The 24,837-nt window shown below is 58.4% G+C and overlaps 1 protein-coding gene across 11 annotated transcripts in view; it reads left to right on the top strand.

The window, feature by feature from the left end:
• The window catches only part of FBRSL1 (fibrosin like 1), a 69,256-nt gene that overhangs the window by 15,861 nt on the left and 28,558 nt on the right, over nucleotides 1-24,837 (top strand). For 10 of the 11 annotated variants that reach the window (XM_064271988.1, XM_064271990.1, XM_064271989.1 and 7 more), the window contains exons 3-4: nucleotides 10,431-10,535; nucleotides 12,747-12,782. In XM_064271988.1, the coding sequence (XP_064128058.1) occupies nucleotides 10,431-10,535; nucleotides 12,747-12,782 (141 nt within the window). Of the gene's footprint in view, nucleotides 1-158; nucleotides 4,976-10,430; nucleotides 10,536-12,746; nucleotides 12,783-24,837 lie in introns of those variants that run through there. The other variant, XM_064271993.1, reaches the window with a different exon arrangement.

The raw sequence follows: 24,837 nt of genomic DNA, 5'->3' as shown, positions 1-24,837 counted from the left end.
TTCAGAGAGGGGTTCTTCTCGGTGTGTCAGGCTCGCTTTGAACTCTGCTGAGAATTGGGCTGCTGATGAGGGAACAGCATGTCTCAGGGGCCTGGGCTGGATGGGAGGGTGTGTGGGCACACCTGCCCAGGTGGACACGTGCTCTTTCTTCCATGCAGGTGTGCTCCCCAGAAGGGGGGCCGCTCCCAGCCAACCCCTGGGACCAGAACGGCCCGGCCCAACGCCAGCAGCAGCTCCAGCCCAGCCAGCCCCAAGGGTCACTCCCAGCCCCGTGTCAGCGCTGCCAGCCCCGTCGGGCACTCCCGGACCCCGGGCAGCCTTGCCAGCCCCAGCGGTCACTCCCGGGTCAGCGCAGCTGGTCCCAGCGGCCACTTCTGGGCCTCAGACAGCCCTGCCAGCCCCGGCGGTCACTTCTGGGCCCGGGTCGGCCCTGCCAGCCCCAGCGGCTGCTGCCAGCCCCAGGTCAGCTCTGCCAGCCCCAGCGGTCACTCCTGGCCCAGCCCTGCCGGCCACACTGGGTTCTCCCAGGCCCACGGCCCCGCTGCCGACACCTGCGTTCCCTCCTGGCTCCGTGCCACCACTTCCGGCCGCTGCGCTCGCTCCTGGCCCCATGGCACCGTTGCCGGCCGCTGCAGTCCCTCGTGGCCCCTGGCCACCGCTGCCGGCCACTGCTGACCCCGTGCCATCTCTGCCGGCCTCTGCGCTCGCTCTTGGCCCTGCGGCATCGCTGCTGGCCCATGCGGTCCTGGGTGGCCCCGTGTCTCTGCCACCAGCCCAACAGGGCATCCTCAGGACAGCGCAGCCTGCCTCTGCGCTCACTGTTGGCCCACTGCCCACGGTGCCAGCCCCCACGCTCACTCCTCGCCCTGTGTCCATGTCACCGGCCCCCCAGCTCCCTCCTGGGCCCATGCTGCTGCCCCCGGCGGGCGCTTCTGGCCCCGTGTCAACGCTGCCAGCCCCACAGATCCCTCCTGGGCCAGCCTAGCCATCCCCGGAGGCCACTGCTGGCTCTTGGTCAGCCCCAGCAAGTAGGCAAAGCCCCCAAGCAGCTGGGCCCACCCAAACCTTCCCTGCTGGGCCCAGGACAAGCCCGCCTGCCTAAACGGCCACTCATGGGCCTGCAACAGCCCCACTCAGCCAAGCGGCCACTCATGGGCCTGGGACAGCCCTGCCAACGGAAGCGGCCACTCATGGGCCCAGGACAGCCCTGCCAGCCTCTGCGGTCACTTCTGGGCCCAGGACAGCCTCGCAAACCCCAGCCGTTACTGCCAATACCAGACCGGCCATCGCTCCTGGGGCGGCCTGTCCGCCGGCCACTCCTGGGGCATCCGTGTCAGCCGCGACGATCACTTTTGGACTTGGGTCAGGCCCGTCAGCCCCAGGTCTCACTTCTGGCCCTGGGCCATCCCTGCCGGCCCCTGAGGTCACGACGGACCCGATCGTCCACACCAGGGGTGGCCCGCCAGGCCCCGTATGTGAGTCCCGGAGCCTGATGCCTGGCGGGAACCTCTCCAGATGGCTCTCCAGACGCCTCCACGTGTGGCCACGCAAGGGCCCTGGGCCTGGACCGAACTGCGTCAAGATCTCTCCAGATGGGCCGGGCTGTCTGCTGTTGAACAGAGCTTTACTCAGAGTGGCGGGGCCTAGCCAAGGGCCACCATGCAGGAAGACAGGACAGCCTGGGGGGATTCAAGTGCTGCCTCCAGGCCTCCCCACCGGTGCCCCGGCCTCTGGCGTCATGGCACCCTGCACCATGTGCTGCCTCTGATAGATCTGCCCCTGAGGGGACAGCCACCAAGGGCTCAGATCTAGGGTCCCCAGCTTCTTCCTGTGCCTCTAAATGCCAACACTGTTGTCTCTAAATCTCCACTGCACCTTCATGGGTGCACCACCTGGTACACACGTGCATGTGTGCGAGTGTGCACATGTGTGTATGTGTGTTAGTAGACAGGTCTGTGTGTGCGATACTGTGTGCGTGTGCGTGTGGGCCTGGCTCCACACCAGACAGTGGGGGCCTGCTGGAGGGTGGCTGCCAGAGCTTGCCCTTCCTTTTGCTCTGGGCCAGCAAGTACCTCCAAGCAGCCCCTCTGAGTATCTTCTCTGCAACTTTGTCTGGCTGCTGGGTTGCCCTCTCGGGGGCCTCACACTCCAGGGCTGTCCCTGGGCCCTGGCCCCCCGCCGGAGCGCCCACCCTCAGGATGTGGCCCCACCAGCCCCAGCCTTGTCTCAGGGCAGCCCCACACCCAGTGCTTCTCGAGGCAGGGGCTGAGGGGCCCCAGGGAGGGGGGCCGCAGTGGTGGCTCTGCAAAGGTACCTGTTCTGGAAAGGACCTGGGGAGATGGCCGCTGGGCCCAGTGCTGCCCATGTCGCCTTATTTCATGGCGGCGACCTCCCGAGTCAACCCTGTTTACAGGACAGAGGCAATGGCCCCAGTGCCATGTTGGTTCTCAGGCCTGGGCAGGCATCCCTGACCCCCGGGCTCCCTGTGCCTGCTTCTTCAAGGACCCCAGCCTCTGTACGCAGACCCAGCAGCGAGGACGGCGGACAGGTTTACAGGCGCCTGGTGGTCACCCAGGGTCACCCGCCAGCCCGCCCGGAAACACGGGTTTATTTTTCTGATTAAAGAAAATAAAGAGTCCCGTGCCGTTATTTTCCACAACTGCGTCCGCGTCTGCACCTTAAACTGGAGAGTGCCTGTCCTGAGTGCGCGATTCACTCTGGCGCGCGGTTTCTATGCGTTATACTTGGGTCTTGATGGTTAAATTCTGGCTGAAGGAGGTGGGGAGTAGACAAACCCCTTCACCCCTCCTGGGTGTGAGGGCATCCCCCTTTGCTGGGTGGCTGCTGCCCAAGCCTGGGGTTCCTGTTTGGGCCCCAATCCAGCTTAGAAGGGGGATGGAGTGCCAAGACGTTGGTTCCCCCAGGGGCTGCTGTCTAGGTTGGACCAGTTTGACAGTGACCCTCAGAGGAGGTGTACAGGTGTGGTGCTGGGGTGAAGGTGAGGAAAAGAAGAACATGGGCAGGGTGGTGCAGGGGGCACCCAGCAGGACAGTGGGTGCAGAGGCCAGGAGATAGGACCATGCTGAGGTGACCCAGGAGGTGGAGTATGGTGATCACGGTCTGGGGTGGGGGCAGGGTGCTGAGGGCCTCGCAGGCGGCCAGGGGCAGGTGTCAGCTTTCCTGAGTGAGTGAAGGCTGCTGGAAGGGATTTGATGAGGGAGTGTGTGGCCTGGCCCAGGTCTCTCTGGCCACTTCACTGGCACTTAGAGGTCCACAGGCAGAGAAGTGACGGCAAGACGTATCACACGACTCACCAAGCCGTGGGGGATCCTGGGAGAGGTCCTTGGACTCCCTTGGGACTTGGCAAGAAGCCTCTTGCGGGGCTGGAGCTGGGTGGGCTGGCAAGACGGTGTTTCTCCAGAGGGCAGAAGGGCTCTCCTCAAACTGTAATGAGCATGTGCCTGCCCAAGGTCCCATTGAAATGAGGCTCTGAGGCACCAGATCTGGAGCGGCCCTGCCAGTGGTAACACCTGAGCAGTGAGTGGCTCAGAAAGCCAGTAGCCGTCGAGTCGGCTCTGACTTATGGTGACCCCCCACGTGTCAGAAGAACTGTGCACCACAGGATTTTCAGTGGTTGATTTTTCAGAAGTAGGTTGCCAAACCTTTCTTCCGAGGTGCCTCTGGGCGGACTCAAACCTCCAGCCTTTCAGTTAACAGCTAACACACTAACACCCAGTGAGTTGCTTGGAGCAGCTCTATTCACTGGAGGTATAACGTGAGCCATATGTTGTTATCGTTGGCTGCCATTCAGTTGTCCCCTGATTCACGGTGACCCCACGCACGATGGAACAAAGTGCTGCCCAGTCCTGCCCCATCCCCATGATTGGTCAGTTTTGGATTGGACCGTTGTGATCCATAGAGTTTTTTATGGGCTGACTTTGTAAGTAGATCACCTAGGCCCAGTACTGAAACGTGCTCAGCTCCACTGTGTGAGGTGCATTGGGCAGGAATTGAACCCAGGTCTTCTGAACGGAAGGCAAGAATTCTACCACTGGACCACCGTTGCCTCTGCACGTGAGCAACGTAGAGAAATATAAATGTTCTATAGTCACGTTTAAAAAGTAAACAGATAAAAGTAATTTTAGTAATAAGTTTAATTCAGTATATCCAAAATATCATCTCAACGTGTAATCGATACAAAAATTACCAATGAGATTTTTTTTTGAAAGGCAGTGTTTGTTGCAGTTAGAGTACAGCGCGACTCAGACTGGGCACATTTCGTGTGTGGTGTGGCTGCTGTCCTGGACAGTGCAGGCCTGGAGCATGCAGCCATTAAGTGAGGGACGTGGAGTGGAAGCACAGTGTGTCATTTGCAAGTTCTCATCTCAGATTTGCTGCTTTTCCAGTTTCTGCCCTTGCTCGTTTTCTCATTCTCCACGCTCATCCACACCCGTGGCTTGAATCATCGCCGCTGTGCCACGAAGCGCCGTGTGTCAGCCTAGAACCCCTCTGAGCCCAGATCTGTGCATCTACACCGGTAACGTTGCCACTCAGGCGCCTCAGGCCCTGTCCGCTCTTCCTGAGCAGAGCAGAACACACTGGCTTCCAAATCTGTGCCCCCATTTATTGAATGAACCCAGTGTCTCCTCAGATGATGAGTCTGAAATCAGAAGGTCGCCTTTCACTCTGCCCTCCAGCCACCACCCCCAGCCACAGCCAGGCAGATCCTTTGCTTCCGCCTCCTGAATCTCCCTCTAACCTGGATTTCACAGGGAAAATTAGAAAATAATCCAAAGCAAATGACTGGTAATACAACATCAGGCTTGCAGGATGCACCAAAGCTCTAGCGTTAAATGCGTATATTATTAACAACAACAACAAAAAAAAAGGCTAAAATCTCTGACCAAAGGTTTCACCTTATGAAGCTAAAAAAAAAAAGAAGAAGAAAGCAAACCAAAAGTTGTTTTCTTGAAAACATCGACAAAATTGAGAAATCCCATCACCAGCATTATGAATGAAAGAAGATATGTCACTATAGATTCTACAAACGTTGAAAGTATGGTACGGGAACAATTTTATTTTGATAGACTCATTGACTTAGATGGAATGAACACATTCTTTGAAAAATACGACTTACCAAAACTGGCACAAGATGAAGTAGACCCCCTGAATAGCCTTTTTACCTCCAATGGAATGTGTTATCTGATGTCCACAGCCTCCCGTCTTCCCCTCCATGACCTCAGGCCAGGCCACCCTCATGTCACTCGGCCTAGTAGAAGGTAGTCTGTCATAGTTGTTCCTGACACTTTTTAGCGGTTAACATGTACCAACTTGTTTAACCTCACCACAACCCCATGAGGTACATATTATTGTTATTCCCTTTTTTCAGATGAGAGAATTGAAGCGAAAAAAAAAAAACCTAAATAAATTGCCCGTAATCAGCAGAGTAGGTGGCTGAGCCAGGATTCACAGGCAGACAGTGAGGTTCCAGGAAGATGCCCCTCCCCTATAAAAACTCTCTGGAAGTTTCCCTCTTCCCTCAGGGTAAAGTCCACACTCCTTGACATGCCCTCTGTGTCCTGAATCTCCCTCCTTCCTCTCCTGCCTGGCCCTGCCCTCCTGGCTGACATACCTTTCGAGTTTCAGCTCCATCACCATCCATTCCTCCAGCCAGCCCTCCCCGCCTCCTCCAGCCCTGCACTGCGCCCTGGGCTTGCCCCTCTGCATGGTGGTGGCTGTTGACTCATCTGCGTTCCTTGCTGGGCTTGTAGCTCCAGGGCCTGGCAGAGGGCTGGGCCTAGGGCCTCCACGAAGAGCGGACTGTGGGTGTGCCTCCATGCTGGGATACCCACATTTCTCACCATGTCTGTTCTGTTGTGTTACTGTGTGTGTGTAGCAGGGGGCTGGGTCAGTTCTGAAAATCAGTGTGCTAGTGGAGAGCCGACTGTCTGGGACCTCTTCTGGTTCTGCACCCCAGCTGTGTGACCCTGGGTTCATTACTCAACCACTCAGTGCCTCCGTTTCCCCGTCTGTAGCACGGATGATGACTTTCTCCCTAGGGGTTGTCAGGGTAAGTGAGTTAACGTAAGGCGGAGCTCTCAGGACCGTCCTGGGCCCGTAGGTGACCATGACTGACCCGTGGCTGTGGAGTCAGCACCAATTCTTGGTGACCCCATGCGTGTCAGAGTAGAGCTGTGCTCTATGGGGTTTTCAGTGTCTGACTTTTTGGAAGGAGATCCCCTTTATTTTGAGGTAAATGTCTGGCTGCTGCTATTAGGAGAGGTTCCCACACCCTGGGGTTTGCCTGGTGGGGCAGGGACGTGATCAAGGTCTTAACCTCCACGCCTTGTCAGTGGCATCTCCGTGGTGGCTGTAGCCCCCAACTGGCCTGCCGTGGACCACCCACTGTGGGCAGGGCCCTCCTGGTGCACCCCATGTAGCATGAGAGCCTGGGCTTCCTCACTGTGGAGTGGGGTGTTTGCCGCAGTGCAACCTGTGGGGTTGCTGGGACAGTTGCTGAGTACCCTATGAGTGCTGGCTGTCACTGTGGTCACTTATACTGACTGACAGGACCCTCCCCCACCTACTGGGCCTGCCACCTCGAGACCCTGGCTGTGGGTCCCAAACATGGGCCACCATCATTGGGGTCACTGCAGGGCTCAGGCTCTGACCTGGAGCCCATGGTCTGCAGGGAGCAGTGGGCAGGATCCCGGGTGCTGGACCCTCTGAGCCCCCACATCCCCACTGTGAATCAGGAGTCTTGGGGCGGGGACAGCCTGGGTGGGCCTGGGGCACCTGCTGTCTGGGCACTGTTTGGGGGAGGAGAAGGAAACAGATGATCACCTCACCCTGGATGCCTGCATTGTGCCTGGCGCTGTGCCCTCCTCCCCCGACTCCCCCAAGGGCCAGGTGACTACGGGTGGGCGGGCAAGCTGGTGGGCGGGCAAAGGCGGGCTGGGTGGTGGGTGGTGCTAACCCCTGCACAGCTTGCATTCCCTCTCAGCCCTCACGTGGGTCGACTGGCTTGTACTTTTGAGTTTCTCCTGTGTATCAGCCCCTGTGCTGAGTCCCGAGGACCCAGCAGTGAACAAGTCAGATGGAAATCCCTGCCTCTGCGAAGCTCAAATCCTGACTGGGAATACAAACCAGTCACCAGTCGGGTGGTTTTGAGTGCAAGCTGGGTTGCACTTGGGGGAGGATTCCCTTGAGGTCGGAAGGTCTGGAGGGCCTCTGTGGAGGAGACGTTGGAGCCCTGGGGAGAGCACTGCCAGTGGCCAGAAGTGGGTGGGGCCACAGCGGAGCCCAGAGTCCCAGGTCTGGTCCCTTTTCTAGGATCACACACCGCCTGGAGTCCTCTCTACCCGCTCTAAGAGCAGGGCCCAAGCTGCCGCTCCTGCTGTCTCCCCAGCAGGGGACCATACACGGCACAGGCCCGAGGCCTACCATGCTCACATGCACACATGGCGATGCGACTCCTAGTGCTGTGACCTTAGTTCAGCCAGCACCCCTGTGCAATCTGTTGTGCTCCTCTGTCCCTGTCCAGCCATCTACCCACCAGCTCTTCTTTCCTCCCTTCCTACCTTCCATCCACCCACCCACCCACCATCTGTCCCCCCTTCCTTCCTTCCTTCCTTCCTTCCTTCCTTCCTTCCTTCCTTCCTTCCTTCCTTCCTTCCTTCCTTCCTTCCTTCCCTCCCTCCCTCCCTCCCTCCCTCCCTCCCTCCCTCCCTCCCTCCCTCCCTCCCTCCCTCCCTCCCTCCCTCCCTCCTTCCCTCCTCCTATCCACCCACCATCTGTTCTTCCTGCCTTCCTTCCACCTACCCACCCCACTCCTTTCCTCCTTGCCTTCTTTCTTCCATCCTTTCTCCTACCCATTCATACATCCAGATTCCGAAAGAAGAATGGAGAGTGGCTTAAGGGGTGGCCAGCACTCAGCAGGGCAGCAGCTCTTCCCTGACACTGTGCCAGCCTGAAACACTTGCTCCTCCGAAAACCCTGCCTGTGCCTGGGCTGAGTGGTACCGGGAAGATGGGGATAAAAGACAGCTCTACCCACTGGAAGCTCCCAGTTTGATGCAAGGAAATAGACAAGCAAACAAGCAATCCCACTTCACTTTCACAGAGGTGCTCAGGAGCTGGGGAACCTGAAGGGGTCCTTCATCCAGCGTGGCTGGTGTAGGGAATGGCATAGGGAATGGCTGGAGTTATCAAGAAGGATCTCTGAAAGAAGTAGGACCCCAGCTAACATACATAGAAGTCAGCCAGCCCACAGGAGAGGGGAGATGAGGCTTTGCTAACACCAGGGTCTCGTTGCCAATTCAGTTGACCTCACTTTGGAACCTGTGACTCCCCACCGACAACTCTGAGGACTTTCTTTCCCACAGTGTCTGATGAAGCTGGGCGGTAGTAGCACCCTTCACCTGTAGGTGCAACTGTCAGCATAGAATGAGCTCCAGCTTGAAAACACCTTAGGCTAAGCCTGTGGGTGCTTAGAGGTAACCCTGTTCTCTATATTCTAAATGCTACAGTGCCAAGTACAGGTAGACAGGTGCCCCAGATGCTGTACAAGGGGCCTTGTTGGGGTGGGAGGATGCTGGGTTGCCCCCTGCAGTGCTCTGCCAGCCCCTGCTCTGCACAGGTATGCTGGCCTACATGAAGGTTTCCACTTCTCTGGAGCTGATCTTGCCCTCTGCAACTCCCTCGGGGTTCCCAGGTATGGCCTCCCCTTCTCTGAAGACCGGATCCTGGTCCCCAGACAGCTCTTCCTGGGCTGAACACAGACGGAGCACGTGTTCTTTCTCTGCCGGGTTGGGTAGTAGGTGAAAGTCCACTCAGCACCTTTGAGCACCCCAGTCTGTGCCCGGTCCTGGAGGTAGTTGGTGGACTGGCCGGGCAGGCCGCAAATGGGGAACAGCCTGGAATAAAAGACATGCTGTGTGCTGCGTTCAGGAGGAAAGTGAAGGGGGCATTGAATGCCAGGAGGGATAGGTGTAGTTATCATGGGGAAGTCGGGGAGGTGTCCCTGGGAGGCGGCATTTGAGCAAAGCCCTGAAGAAGGTGAGGGTGCACCCCTGAGCCAGGCAGGAGACGGTGGGGGTGTCAGCCCAGGCAGGGGAGAGTGGGGATGTTAGCCCTCGGGACAGGGGCTACAGGAGAGGTGGGACCCCCCCAGCACCACATAGCTGCAGGACCCATGGACACCCCAGAGGGCTCCACCTCCTGAGCACCAAGTCCCCACCCTTGAGGGACATCTATCCAAAGAGGTGGGGCCAGGGTTTCCCTCAGGAGCGGCTGCTCCGGGCCAGGACCGTTCCTGGCTGGGGCAGGTCTGTGGGGTCGATGGTGGTGTGTTCTTACACAGTTTAGGGGTGAAGGGCCGGGGTGCGAGTGGCTTGCACATACCTGTGTGAATTTGAAACTATTCAGATGAGAAGTTAGCGTGACAAGGGCAGTCATTGGGTCCAGGGGCCCCCCAGTTCCATTCCCAGCCTCCGGGTGCAGAAGTGTATCCAGGTGCAAAAAGTGTATCCACTCAGGGCTCTTGTAGACAGTAAACTAGTTGGTGTTCTCGAAGCTCTGAGGCCAAGGCCTGGCACCCAGCAGCCTGTGCCCACGTTCGTCCATCTTAGTATATCAGGGGAGAAGCAGCCACAGCAGTGCCAGCTTGTAGGTGACAGGCTGAGGCACAGAGAGGCCGCGTAACCTCCGTGGTCACCCGGAGCTATGCCCCTCCCCCCCCTACTGCCTTGGGCTTCTCGTGAGGTGGAACCACGTCCGGGGGCATGTCCAGCAGATTGGGCATTCGAGGAGGCCTGCTGCCCCTGGTGTTGGAGGAAGTGGGTGGCCAGGCCATGGCAGCCTCGGGCTGTGTGTTTGGAAAGAGACCAAGAGGCCTTGTGCTCCTGATGGCCCGTGTTCCCGAGAAACATTCTGCACCAATTGCACCTGAAGGCTGGCTCCAGACAGGGCTGTAGCCTGTCAGTGGTCTTTTGTGCTGTTCGCTTTCCTGGGTCTTTAGGTTCTACTCTGGACACAAGCGCGGGCTTCGTCCTCTGCTCACCACCTCCTGGGTGCTGTGCCCGCCCAGGCCCTGGAGGGGAACCAAAGCACCCTTAGGGAAAGGTGGGATGTTCCCAAGGTTCCCACCCAGGGCACTACCCACAGCAGCAAATCACATCCCAGGACCAACCCTCTAGGCAGTTTGGTGGAAGGCCTGCCAGGGGTGTGGTGAGCTCTTGGTGGGGTGGGGTGGGGTGTGGTGACCCCCAGGTTGGAGTGTGGGGTGTGGTGACACTTCCCCTCAGGGCAAGATGCAGGGGTGCGTGAGGAGCAGGAAAAGCAATTGGCCCCTCCTTGGCCCCCTCCCAGCATTCCTGTGCCCCAGCAGTCGGCTGAGTAAAACCAGTGTGCCTGTTCTTGTCTCTTCCCCAGATGAAGGTCACGGTCCCCAGAGGGGGTGACAGGAACAGTGATGAGGACAGCATGCTTGAGGCTACCAGCTCCAGGCGCAGCAGCTCTCGGGACCTGCTCAGTGACGTGAGTACCTGGGCCACCGTGGGACTCAGGGCAGGAGGGACCAGCCCAGAGCTTCCGGGGACCTGGGAGGTGGCTCCAGTCCATCCAAGACAGTGTCGCAGCTGCGTGTCACGAGGACATAGTGTTTTAGTAATTAGGCCTTCCTGTTAGCAGGGGTCAAGTGTAGAACAGCAATTAGAGCTGTGTGCTGCTGGGCAGGCTATGCTGGGGGGCTGTGTGGGGGACGGACTGGGGGGCCATGCTGGGGGGGTCTGTGCTGGGGGACCAGGACTGGGAGGCCATGCCGGGGGATCTGTGCTGGAGGACAGGGACGGGGGGCCATGCTGGGGGGCTGTGTAGGGGACGGACTGGGGGGCCATGCTGGGGGACGGGGACTAGGGGGCCTCGCTGGGGGATGGGGACTGGGGGGCCGTGCTGGGGATCTGCTCAGCCTCAGGCCTGGTACAGCTTCTGCCTTGAGCCACCTGTGCTGTGTGACTCTGGGCCTGTGTAGGAGCCCACCCTTGCCCCCTCCCTCAGTTGCCCAAGATGGGTTTAGCACCTGAAGGTCTTCATTAGAAACAGCAGAGGAAAGCGCTCTGGCCCAGGAGAGCAGTGCAGCTGACAGCTCCCCCCACCACGGTGGACGACGCGGGCCGTGTGGGCACCTGGTGCGCCAGGCCTGGGAACTGCCCATGGGGCCATCCATTCTCTCCTCGTCCTGAGCTGCCCCCAGGATCCCTGGAGCTAAGGGTCCCCAGTGACCTGGGTCAGGGTCCCCGAAAAGTGGTGCTGAGCTCCAAGTCCCTGGAGCAGAGCATCAGCTGCTGCAGCTGGTGGGATGGGTCTCTGGGAGCTCTGTCATAGGGCAGGCCGGCAGGGTCCTCTGGGCACATCACCACCTTCCTGGGGGGTACTGCGGGCAGCCACAGGACACTACCCATGCAGTTGGCTGGGGAATGGGGGTTGGGGAGCTGACATAGGCCCTGGGGATGGTCAGCCCAGGGAAGGGAGAGGACCCTGTAGCCCCTTCTCAGTTGGGACGGGGACCTGTGGAGACCCCAGAAGCAGTGTCCCTGAAGGGGTCTTGAGCCCCAATTCTGCAGTCTGAGGTAAGGCAAGTAGAGGCAGGTGGAGGGCCATGCCAGCCCCCTAGTTCTTGGTGCCAATCCCCACAGTCTGCTGCCTCCCTGCCCTGCCCCTTGGCCACCCTCTGGGACCTGAGGTACGTCCTTCTCAGCCAGCCTTCATCCCTTGGAGGTGGGGCAGAATCTTCCCATTTCCCCCTTGGCCCCCAGACCTCAGCCCCTGCTGTCTCCTGGCAGCCCCAGGAATTGTGCTTCAGCCTCCAACCAGGGTGGCCAGCTGGGATATCACACTGTCCCCATAGTAGGCCTGGCATCTCATAAAAGTCCACAGTTTCAAGGTGCAGTTGGGTCAGACCTGTCATCTTGATAAGTCTTGTGGCATCGGAGCCATAATTCTCTTTCTGCCCAGCCACCGCCCACCCAGAAACCGCCTGCCCAGGCCTCCCATCCAGGGGCTTTCCCTAGTATCCGGGTGTCATGGCCTCCTGGCCTGGCCCCTCCAGCAGGTGTCTTCCCAGGCCTTTCAGTGGGATGCCATAGCCGCTCTGGGTAGCTGGGCACAAGGGCCCTGTCAGGCCAGGCAGGCAGGTGGGGTGGGTGTGTAGGGCAAGGCCAACCTGCCGCAGAGGGACCTTCCCACATTCAGAAAACCCCGGTGTGGGCCATATCTTTCGTGGGAAGACACAGCCTGCTGGCCCCGGATCTTGCTTCATCTGGGCCTGGCCCTCAGCAGCGGCCAGTGACCTGGCTACGTGACTGCACTGATCCAAGTTTCCCAAACCCAACCCCAAAGCTGTTGCAAGGAAGCCCACCCCAAGTGGCTGTACCAAAAGGGAGAACAGACTGGTCAGTAGGGCAGGTCCCAGACAAGACTCCAGTACAGCAGGGCCCAGGGGCTGAGGCCACGTAGAAAGCTTGGATGCCAGGCACTGGGCTGGCTCCCGCTGGGGCCCCCAGCCTGTCTCTGGACCAGCTGTGACCATGGGGAGGGGCACTCAGCCATCAGAGTTGGGTCACATGGCCCAAATGAGGGTCAAGGACTGGGGGGCAGTTCCTCAGAGGGGAGCAGGGTCCCCAGAGGAAGCGGTGCTGGGCACACACAGCAGGCCTAGGCTGTTCTGACTGTCCATCCTTCCTCCTGCAGAGCTCGGCGCAGGCGGTCTCTGGAAGAGGCTACTCGGTAAGTGCCCCTCCTGGATACAGCTCCACCTTGGGGCCAAGGGTCCCTCCTCTGCCTAGAGCTCCACCACCTGGAGAGGGCCCCACTCCCTCTCTGCCCCTCTGGAGTACCCCCCTCCCCCCGCCACCAACTTTCCTGAATCTTGCACCTCAGGCTGGACCTTGGGGTGCAGACCTTGAGGTGATTCTAGCCACGCGGCTAGAAGGGGTCCGCGTGGGCCGGGCATCAGGAGGGCTCTGCACAGGAAGGCAGTGATGGGCCAGGCTCCCCTGGAACCCACCCTCCCAGAGCACCATGGCTGTCTCCTATTCTAGACCTGTGTGGGGAGGGCTGGGGCCCCATCCTGACCTTGGCTGGACGATGACCAACTGGGCCTACCACTCAGATGCACCCTGTGCTGGCTCCGCCCTCCGCTGGGCTTCTCTTCGTTTTCTAAGTACCGAGAGGACAGTGATGACATCATAAACCCAGTGCTCCATAAAACCCATTTCTGCAGATTTACAGCACCTGGCCCACTGGGGGGAATTGGTGCCGCCACCCTCGTCCGGGATTCACTGCACATCCCAGGCCTCAGGGAGCTCCCTAAATCACAGCAACATTTATGGGGATGGGTAATTAACCCATTAATTACTTGTTTTGTCGGGTGAGGGCTGTGTGTGGCCGGGTGACAGCCTGCCTGCTGTGGTCTGATCAATGGAGGAGGCACCAGAAGGGCAGCCTCAGGCCTGGTGTCCACTGCATGCTTCTTTGTTGGGGGGGGGGGGGACGCGGTTTGTCCACTGCCTTTGCTCAGCTCCCCCCTCACTCCCACTGGCCCTGCCGCCGCCTCTCTCCAAGGCCTCAGGCTTTGCACTGGCCTCTCCTCTGCATTCTGGCTGCCCAGGGGCCCTTGGACTTGGTTGGGGCTACAGCGCACTTGCAAAGGGAGGGAGGGTGTCCCCGGGGGAGAGTCTCTGAGGGAAGGCTTCCCTCCTGCTCTCTAGCTGCCTTCCTGACAGATTCCTGTACCACGCAGACCTTGGTGCTCTGTCACCTAGGGATAGTCAGGGTGCCCCTCGCGGTATGGGAGACCACACACATCCTCACCTGTCACGGAGTGGGGGGACCACGCACATCCCTGCCCCTCGTGTTGTGGGGGACCACGCATGTCACCACTTCTCATGGTGTGGGAGACCACACACGTCCCCCCACTTTGTGGGATGGGGGACCATGCACATCCCCATCTCTTGTGGTGTGGGGGACCACGCACATCCCCGCCTCTCGTGGTGTGGGGGACCATGCATATCCCCCCTCTTTGTGGGATGGGGGACCACGCATATCGCCGCCCCCACGGAGTGACTGTCACCTTGATCCCCTCACCTGTGTGTGGCTCCCCTTCCCCACGCCCCTGTCCTGGGAGGTCTGTCACCAGCCGAGCATGCTGCTCCATGTCTCAGCCACACCTCTGTCCCAAGCACCCTGGGCCACAGCGTGGACTCACATGCCTGGCTTTCGGGAAGCAGACAAACGGGAGGGGAGGACAGACAGTCTGAACTCCTTCCATGATGCCCTGTGGAGCCTGGCAGGGGCTGTGTGGCAAGACTGTGGGCACATGTAGGGTCGGCCCCTCGGCGGCTCAGGGGTGTCCCCAGCCGGCTGCTGTGGGGGCAAGCGCTGTGGGCAGAGCCGTCACCACACCTGAGATTGGGCAGGAGTCAGGGGCTCCGCAGGCAGGAGGTCTGGGCCCCAGAGCAGGGCCCGCGTCTACATAGATAGGGTCCTACACTGTGTGGGTGTGACATGGCGTCTTGGGGTGTCAGCAGTACTGGGGTGGCCTGAGTGGCCCAGTCCTGGGAAGTTGGTCCCAGCGAAAGGCTGCCTCCTCTGCTGACCGTGCCAGTCCCGGAACACCCACATAGGCCCCTGCTGTGTCTGAGGCCCTGGGGCAGCGAGACCTCCCCGCCGAGCTGCCTCGCCAGGCCCCGGGGCAGCCCTTCTGCTGCCAGATCCCGATCCATCACGTGAGGTCCTCTCCCTGGACAAGTGCAGCAAATGTTTGCTGAGAAAGAGCAGTAATTAACACGCCAGCTGCTCAAAGCCTGACCACCCCCCAACTGCCGAGCGACAGATGGTGGCAGGGAGGGGCTGGGCTGCAGGGGGGCCATGGTTCCCACCCGAGTGCAGGCGGGCCTCGAGGCCCTGACGTGCAGACTGGGCCTGACGGGTGCAGACATGTGCAGACGGGGCCTGAGGTGTGCAGATGGGGCCTGACGTGTGCAGACAGGTCGTCACGTACACAGGGGCCTTGACACGTGCGGTGGCTGTGGGCAGCCTGTGACCGTGTGTCTCCGTGTTCCTCTGTGAGTGTTGGTGTGTGTCTGTGAATACGTACTGCAGGTGTGCACCTCTGGCCTCGTGGGCATGTGTGTGTGTCTGTGTGTGTCTGTGGCTGCGTGGGCACCTTGTGTGAGTGTCCACGTGTACCTGAGTGCCCCCTCTTCCCGCCTGCCTGTGCCTGCAGTTGGGGCCTCAGGCACAGCAAGGAGAAGTGCCGGGGCCTGTCTGCCCTGCCTGTCCCCTGATAGCATCCCAGCACTCAGTGACACAGGCATTTGTCACTCGACCTGGTTTTATTGACCACGTTTAAAAGTGGCTTAACTTTGCCAAGATTTATTTCTAGCAAATTCCCAGTTACTGCTCACTCTCAGCAGCTTTTATCCAGAAAGCCCGGCATGACCTCCCTAACACGCCATCAGATGTTCGTTAGCGCCGTAAAATTAGTTAAAAAGTCGTCGTCTTAATTTGGTTGCTTGCAGCCAAGGATAGAATGATCTATCTCCCCCAGAAGCAGGGGGTTGGGCTTCCACTATCGAAGAAAGCTGAGAGTAGAGAATCTGTGAACACCCACTGGCAGCCGCAGCCACTCCCACAGGCAGCCGGGAACTCCCGGCCCCACCCTCTCTCCACCCACCCAGAGTGAGCGGAATGTTCTGGAAGGTGGCCCTGTGCCCAGCAGCTGTGGCGGTGACTGCAGACTGAAGCCAGGGAGGCAGAACAGCAGTGATGACACTGTGAACATAACAGCCGTAGTGACAGCTCGTCTCCTGCTGGCCGCGACGTGCCAGGCGATGCTGCCGTGGTCTAGGCTCACTGGTGCCTCTGCCCCTCTGCCCCCAAGGGGGTGCTGGCACCATCCCCCCTGTTCTCCACCAGAGGAAATGGCAGCACATAGCCTTGACAGGACTTGCCTGTGGGCCCCTGCCACATGGCAGGGCAGGAGTGGAACCCAGGCCCAGCTCTGGACACGATCAGCCACCCCCTTCCCCCCACCCCATCCCATTCTCCATGAGGACCCTTACCTCACATCCTGCCCTGGCCCCTCGTCGCTGCTGTCAAGAAAAGTACGGGGATTAGGGTTAGGCATCACCACACCCCAGCCCAGAGGTCAGCGGCAGAGCCGTGTGGTGGATGTGCCCCAGGAGTCCCTGCAGGGTAGGCGGCCCCCACAGGATGCCATTAGCTGACTGGCTTGGATGCCTTGTGGGGGGCGGGGTTGGAACTGCTTTTAAATTGCTGATGGGTCTCCCAGTTGTATTCTTTCCCTGGGAACCTGGATAGGGGTAGCTGACGAAATTATATAAGGCAGGTTTAAACAGGAACACGTAAAGCAGGGTGAGGTGTTGATTGTGGATGGACACTTGACCAGAGGCTCGCAGGAGCCTAACCCTGTACATCGGAGCAGCGGCCCATGTTCACAGCAGGGCTTCCAACTGGCTCTTTCTGGTTCAAGCCCCTGCTGGGAATTTGCATTTCCATCCCAGCTATACTGATGTCAGAATCTACAGTTTGACAAGATCCCCAGGTGATTCTTATCTATAATAAGTTTTGAGAACCACTGCTGTACTAGTGAGGAGCCCTGGTGGCGCAGTGGTTAAAGTGCTCAGCTGCTAACCCAAAGGTCAGCGGTTCGAACCCACCAGCTGCTCCAAAGGAGAAAGATGTGGCAATCTGCTTCCTTAAAGGGTTAAGGCCTTAGAAATGGAAACCCTATGGGGCAGTCCTATAGGGTCGCTATGAGTCGGAATCAGCTGGAGGGCAGCGGGTTTGTCTGTACCAGTGGTTCTCAGAATTGGTCCCTAACCAGCAGCATTAGCTTCTCCTGGGAACTTGTTAGACATGCACATTCTCAGCAGGGGTTCCAACCAGAACAAACCAGTTGGAAGCCTTGTTTCAGGGACTTCATGGAGCATAACATCTGCATAAAGAGAGCTGACTATGTGGGCCGTGCTGCCAGAAACCCAGCAGGCACTGCGGGGAGCCAGGCGGGCTGTCTTGGAGGGAGCTGTGCCCCCACCGTCTAGAGATTGGCACTGAGAAGGTTCTAGAAGCACGTGGACATTCTTCAGTAGCTGGCCAGTGGTGGCATCATGACTGTTCTTTGCAACCCCTGACAGTGTCCTGCGACCCCCAAAGTCTCTGAACTTCATTTTTTTTTAACAGTTTATTGTGGTTTAGGTGAAAGTTTGCATACCAAATTAGTTTCCCATTCAATAATTCACACACAGATTGATCCATGACGTTGGTTGCTGTCCCCGCGGTGTGTCAGCACTCTCCCCATTTCCACCCTGGATTCCCTGTTTCCGTTTCTTCAGTTTCCCTGCCTCTTCCTGCCTTCTCATCTTTGCTTTTGGGCAAATGTTGCCCTTTTGGTCTCGTAGAGTTGACTGTTCTAAGGAGCACCTTCCTCATAGGTGTTATTATTTATTTTACAGGCCTGTCTTTTGTCTGAGACGTGATCTCCAGGGATGGCTTCAGTTCCACTTTAGAAGAGTAATTTAGGACCGTAGGTAGACATGATGGTTCCTCTGATCTCTATCAGACCAGTTTTTCTGATCTGTTTTGTAAATTTGGATTTTGTTCTACGTTTTCTACCAGTCTGACAGGGACCTTCTACTGTGTTCCTGGTCAGAACTGTTGGTAGTAGTAGTCGGGCACCGTCTAGTTCTGATTTGAGTCTAGTGGAGCCTGTGGTTTATTTGGGCAATTAGTCCTTTGGACTAATTGCTTCCTTGAGTCTTTGGTTTTCTTCACTCTTCTTTGCTCCGGACGGAACAAGACAATACTTGTGTCTTAGATGGCTGCTCACAGCGGACACTGCTCACCACAGTAGGATGTAGAACATCACCTTCCTGAACTGTGTTATGCCAGCTGACCTAGATGTCCCCCAGGACTGTGGTCCTCAGCCTAAAATCCCAGTATCTCAGTCCCTCGAGGTGTTTGGTTATGTAGAAGTAGTTTCCATGACTGTGCCCCTGACTGCTGTGTTATACACACGAGTATACATGCAGCACACACAAGTACATACGTAGAAATAGCCACAACCACACCTGTATGTGTGCACAAGTGTGCTCCCATACGACCTCCCAACTAGACCTCACTTTGGATCTTGCCAGGGCTGGGGTAGAAGTGGGTGAGGAAGGAGGAGGGGAGAGGTGGGGTCCTGGGGAGAGGAGAGAGGGGAACAGTGAGTTTTGGCTGGAGAGATCTTCAAACCCCTTCCTGGTGCCCAGGGGTGCCTTCTGTGCTTTCCTGAAACCTGCCCCCTGCACCCTGTGTTCCAGCAGCCCCCACAAAATGGCAGTGCAATAGGCTCTTGGGCCTGCGTAGTGGGGTGGTGTGCCCCCCCAACTTAGCCATAGAGCTCTCGGCCTCTCAGCGCCCACTCAGCACCTGCACCCCTACAGCTCTTCTTCATGAAGGAGGTTTACAACACTCATTACCCTGCTCTGCGGGCCACCGCCAAGCAGCCATAATTTGTACAAAAGCAATAAAACCCGTCATCCCCCTCCCCGGAGTCGGGAGCACATTCTCCTCCTGACCTCTGAGGGCAGGATGGCCACTGAGGCCGGCTGCCAGGGAGGTGGCTGCTGGTAGAAACCACAGGGACAGCAGGGCGTGGGCCCAGCCCGGCGTTCTCCCTGTGACCAGCAGAGGCCTGTGCTGCCTCCTTTCAGAGGAATTGTCCATCTGTTCATCCATTCATCTGTCCGTCCACCCATCCACTCACCCTCCCTTCACTCATCTGTCCATCCGTCCATCTCTCTGTCCATCCACCCATCTATTCATCTGTCTGTCCAGTGACCGTTGGCTTAGTCATCTGGTGCTGTTGTAACAGAAATACCACAAGTGGATGGCTTTAACAGACAGAAATTTATTCTCTCACAATCTAAGGGGCTGGAAGTCTGAATTCAGGAAGCCAGCTCCAGGGGAAGGCTTTCTCCTTCAGTCAGATGTGGGGGAGGGTACTTGTCGTCAGTCTTCCCCTGGTTTAAGAGCTTCTCAACGCAGGGACCCTGGGTCCAAAGGACACGCTCCTCTCCTGGCTCTTCTTGCCTGGTGGTAGTGAGGTCCCTCTCCTCTCTGCTCCATTCTCTTTTTCATATCTCAGAAGAGGTCGACTCAAGGCATAACCTAATCTTGTAGATTGAGTTCTGCCTCGTTAACATAACTGCCTCTAATCCTGCCTCATTAACATCATACAGGTAGAATTTAACATATAGGATAATCACATCAGATGACGAAATGGAGGACAACCACACAGTACTGGGAATCATGGCCTAGCCAAGTTGACACACATTTTGGGGGGATACAGTTCAATCCATAACATCTGTCCATCCACCCATCCATCCATCCACCCATCTTTCCACCCATCAATAAACCTGCCTCCATCCATCCATCCATTCATACGTTCATCCATCCATCTGTCCATCCACCTGTCCATATGTCTGTCTGTCCACCCACCATCCATCCACCCATCCACTCACCCATCATTCATTCAGCCCCCCTTTGCCCTGGTCCCTCGTGCAGCCATGGCCTACACGTCGAAACCCTTCCCTGTGGTTTGCTTGGTGAAGAGCCACTGCCTGAGCCCCCTGTGTCCCTGCCCTTCTCCCAGAAGCCCTCTTGGGGTCCTCATGGGGGTCCCCGTGGGGGTCCCCAGGGCCCTCAGCTGGTGTCCATCCTTTGTGATTGGTGCGCTTGCCCCAGTAGGTGGTTCATGTTCCCAGCCTCTGGGATGGGGATGAGTGTGCCCTTGGGTGGACACCCGTGGAAGGGGGCAGGGGGCTGGGGCGATCAGGAGCAGCCCTTCATGGTCAGGTCCGTGGGCATGGGCAGCCCCAGGGAGGCTGTGGTCTTGAGCGGGCTGACTGCGCTCCATGTGCCCCAGGTACAACAGTGAGCAGAGCAGGCAGAGCCCCTGAGGCCAGAAGGCAAGGTGGAGCAGGAGGAATCTGTGCAAAGGTGAGCCTGTACGCAGGCCAGGCAGGGCGTGGTGAGTGAGGGCCACTGAGAGACACGGTCCTCAAGGGCAGGCCGCAGAGGGCCCCTGGGGGTGAAGAGACATGGCCTGAGGGACTGAGTGGAGCGGTGGTGTGTCACACACTCATGAGGGACTAGGGTCAGGGTATGCTCCAGACCCTTTGCTGGGTGTAGCTCCCCTTGACAGGAGGCCAAGCCAGGTTCCCAGGGGTTAGGCTGCCGGGGCAGGGTGGGCACTGGGCGTGGCCAGGGCTCCATCTGGGACCGAGGCATCTGGACACGGGAACTCCAGTCGGAAGGTGATATCAAAGTGGCCTGCAGCTCTGGAGCCTTCCAGCCCCGGGACCCAGGGGTGGGCATCTGCAGAGGGGCTGGGGATCCATCTCCTGCCAGAGCACCTTCCCGCACCCCAGGGAACCCCACACCCCCGCCCCCCATGCTGCCTGCTCCACCCCCCCACCCCCATGCTGGCTGCCCACACCTCTGCCCCCCATGCTGGCTGCCCCAGACCCCCACCCTCCATGCTGGCTGCCCCAGACCCCTGCCTCCCATGCTGGCTACCCCAGACCCCCGCTCCCTGTGATGGCTGCACCATACTCTACCCACCCATGCTGGCTTCCCTACACCCACACACCCCCATGCTGGCTGCCCCACACCCCCGCCCCCCTCCCATGCTGGCTGTCCCACACCCCTGCTCCATGCTGGCTGTCCCGCACCCCTGCCCCCATGCTGGCTGCCCCATGCCCCCACCCCCCATGCTGGCTGCAGGGCCCCGCAGAGCTGTGACGCCTGGTTTTGAGGTGGCTCCTGCCCTTCAGCAGCAGTGGGAGCCGAGGACTCTGGCCATGCAAGTGACCAGCTCTATGTCACCCCTATGGTTGGCTCTGGACAGCCCTGTGGAGACCCCACAAGATGGTCAGGGGCTAACGGGGGAGGGTTCCAAGACAGCACCAGGTGAGTAGGGCCTGCATGACCTTTCCACAGTGGGCTTGGATCCCCCAGACAGCCAGCCCTGGGGGAAGGGACAGATGGGGGCCGGGGACACAGTGGGTGCATCCCGAGACCCTGGCAGCAGCATCTGGGCCCCCCACCAAGATGCCGTAGGAAGCTGGAATTCAATTATGCGGACAGGCAGGGCCGCCGTGGCACAGAAGGTTAGAAATTAATGTTAACACCGTTTCTGGTTAAGACTTCTGTGTTGATAAATAATTCATGAGCCAGTTAGCGCTTTGAGTCTGACAACACGGGAATATATTAATAGGGTCGCTCTGGAAAGGTCAGTGCGTGGCTGTGGCCGCCTTCCCTCATTTCCTGACACAGCTCATTACTATTCAGCCCTCGAGGCTGCGGGCACTCATGCTGAGGGGCTGCCGTCTGCCGGCCTGCCACGTAGAGGGAGACGCCAGGCCCGGTCTGGTTCGTCCTTGCCCACGGGGTCCTCAGTCAGCAAAGGTCGGGGCTGGCTTGTGGGGCCGGGTGGGAGGAGGCACAGGGCCCCTGGCCGACGGCCTCAGCACTCCGTGTCCACTCTGTGATGCTTGTGCAGCACCGCGCCCTGAGGTGAGGCCTGCCAGCTGCCACCGGCCGTGAGCAGATGAGCAAGTAGGTGTGTGCATGTCAGATGGCACAGAACCACCGGCACATGGGGGTCGGGGTGGTGGGGAGGCCCCCGGAGCAGGCTCCTGGGCCACCCGGGAGGGAGGGCAGCGAGGACAGATGCACAGGTTGTGGAGTCGCGGTGAGGCCGGCATGGTGGGAGGGGGTGAGGAGCAGCTGGCTTGGAGGCTGCCTCCAGGGGCTGGTCAGGTGGGGTGGCCCGGCCGCTTGGGAAAGACACCCAGCTAATGTCCACGCTCCGCTACCCTCTCTGGGGCCAAAATCCATGAGCCTCACGACCTGCTGACAGAATTAAAGCAAAGGAACACAGTGCCCTTAGTAAGGGGTCTCTGGGAGGAGGGGTCCACCTGAGGTAAGGAACTCATATCACCGCCCCATGTCTCGGAAAGGGGACATATACCTCTCGCGGTCATCACTAAATGGATGGTGTGGGCAAGAGGCCCTGGCAGTGTGGACCGGGGCCATCATCTCTGACCTGCCTGTGCAGACAGGAGCTCCTGATGATGGGGCGATGGGCCTGGCTACTCCCTAAGGTCCGGCAGTGCAGCCGGGAGATCTCATGTCTGGTGTTTGTCCAGAGTTAGCTTCCAGGCTGAATGACCATCCTTGGGGACTGCCTCCTGGCCGTCGCCTTACAGCCACAGACACCTGACACCTGTGTCCATACCACCACCTGGACAGAGCAATGAGAAAGCAATTCAGGCATTAGTGGCCAGCCAAAGCCTCTCATTCTCTCACTTGTGGACTCCTTCACCCACTCACTCCTTCACTCATTCATTCTCACTCATTTTGTCACTTGGTCATTCACTCATTTAGTCACTCATTTACTCATTCATTACTCATTTAGTCACTTGTTCATTCATTCACTTATTCATTTCCTCACTTGTTCTCTCATTCAGTCACTCATTTGTTCGCTTACTCATTCACCTGGCCGTTTACTTATTTATTCATGTATTCACTAATAAGATGACTCGTTCACTCATTCTCATTCATTTACTCATTGTTTCATTCATTTAATTGCTCTGATTCACTCATTCTCACTCATTCATTCATCGCTCATACATTTGTTCATTTACTCACTTGCTCACTCACTCACACACTCAACATTCTTAATGTGCCTGATAGGTACCTGGCAGTGTTTCGGGGTCTGTGTGTACTGCAGAATGAGGTCCTTGTTTGCAGGGAATTTTGATTTTAATGTAACCAGACTGATGATAAACAAATTAGATAAACTCAGCGGTCCATGCAGTGAATAACTGAATGAACACGTGTGGGTAAAGTCGGATGGTGGCAGGGTGATGGCACCCCTACAGAGGACTTGGGGCCCCACAGGGAGGATCACCAGAGGGGAAGATACCCAGGGGGAGGGTCCCCAGGCGGGAGGATCCACAGTGGGGAGGATTCCCAGGGGGGAGGATCTCCAGGCGGGAGGACCCCTGGGTGGAGTGCTGTGGACGTGAGAGGAGCAGGCCAGAGGCCTGAGACCGCCGAGCAGGGGTGTGGCCTGAGGGTGGGTAGGCAGCAGGGTCCCATGCCCAGCCTGATCAGGAGTAAGAATTTTGTTCTACGTTGTCTTGAGGAGGAGTTAAGGAGGTGGCTTTTCTCCTCACTGGAGCGCAGCCCTCCTCTGCAGACACCCACCTGTACAGGGTCCTCTGCAGAGGCTGACCCCTCTTAAACCTGGTGCTGCCTGACTCGAGGCCCGCGGGTGTGGGCAGCTGCATTCACGGCCCACGAAGGCTGTTCCCAGGTCAGATAGTGGCCATGGAGATGCTGGGGGCAGCACTGGCAGAAGAGGTGTCCACTCTGGGGAAGGGTCAGAGTCGAGCCCGAGGGCCAGACTGGAGCCCCTGAGGGCAGGGCACAGCACTGGGAGCATATGGGGGGTTCCAGCCCACCCGTCCCAGCAGCTCCAGCTGCTCCTTGCCCAATGGGCCTCTCGCTGCAGCCTCATAAAGGCAGTCAGCTCGGGCTTTTAGGCTGTAGTAACTTAATTGCTTGTTAATTGGGTAATTAGTGCTTTGTTTTGCTTTAAAGCCTAAACACTCATAAAAAGTGAATCAGCTGAATAAACAAGAATGGTGTTCTCAGGACCCGCCACCCGTTATTGCGCACAATTAACCGAGTGTGATGCACCCTTCTGGGCTGCCATGGGGGTTCCTCAGGGCGTGGCCTTACCCCAGTCTTGGTAGGCAGATAGGGTGGTCAGTCTCCCTGGGGGACCATGACCAGGATCCTGTGCATGGCCATCTCCAGGGGGGTCTCTGTGCCTGACCAGGGTGAGTCTGGTGTCAGTGGCCTTGAGTGCACATCCTTGCCCCCTTGCAGCTCGCTCAGCGGCCCCAAGTCTGGCCTGTGGTTTTGGTTTCTTTATTGCCCTTAGTAACAAGCTCCTCGGGGCTCCTCGGCAGCAGCACAGTCTAGGGGCTGAGAAGGCAGGGCCAGGCCCTCCCCTCGCCACAGGTACACACACAAGGCCTCCATGGATGTGCCCATAGCAGGGGCAGGTGCACCCACCCAGTTCACCCTCAGTGCAGCTACCCCTTGGCCACGTGGCTTCGGGAGCTGGGGGAGGCAGAGGAGAGCTGGGCAGTCTCAGCAGCTCCCTCAGGGGCATCCCAGGCCACAAGCCCCTCTGTCCTCATCACTGATTTGGCCTGCCTCTCTCCACCTGCACGGGGCAGCTGGACGGGGCAGCACCACCCATCAGGGGAAGCTGAGATGAGTGAGACGTTTGATGGGAGCACCGAGGATCGGCAGCAAGGTCTCCCGCTCATGAATTTTTCATGCCTTTGTTTGAGAGATGGGAGACAGGCAGCCCTCCGCTTAGCTCCACTGTGAAGTCATAATTAATGTTCACACTGAGAGGAGAAAAAGGCAGGTTTCTGGTGTTCCCAGTTTGTGGAGGGTGATGAGCAGCTCCCAGCCCAGGCAGAGCCGCCTGGGTTCTGGTGGGCGGGGAGAGGCCCGGTGATGCTGGTTGGGTGAGGGGGTTCATGCCCCATCCCCACAAGGCATAGGGTTTCAGATGCTTCCAAGGGCTAGGCTGGTGACGTGAGGGGAGGGGGCTGGAGTAGATCATGGTGGTGGTGATGATGCTGAAGATGGTGATGGTGATTAAGATGGTTGATGATGAAGA

Source organism: Loxodonta africana, chromosome 19 (assembly GCF_030014295.1).
Source record: "Loxodonta africana isolate mLoxAfr1 chromosome 19, mLoxAfr1.hap2, whole genome shotgun sequence".
Taxonomy (NCBI): Eukaryota; Metazoa; Chordata; class Mammalia; order Proboscidea; family Elephantidae; genus Loxodonta; species Loxodonta africana.
The sequence above is the reverse complement of the archived record's forward strand: the minus strand, read 5'-3'. Positions and strand labels throughout refer to the sequence as shown.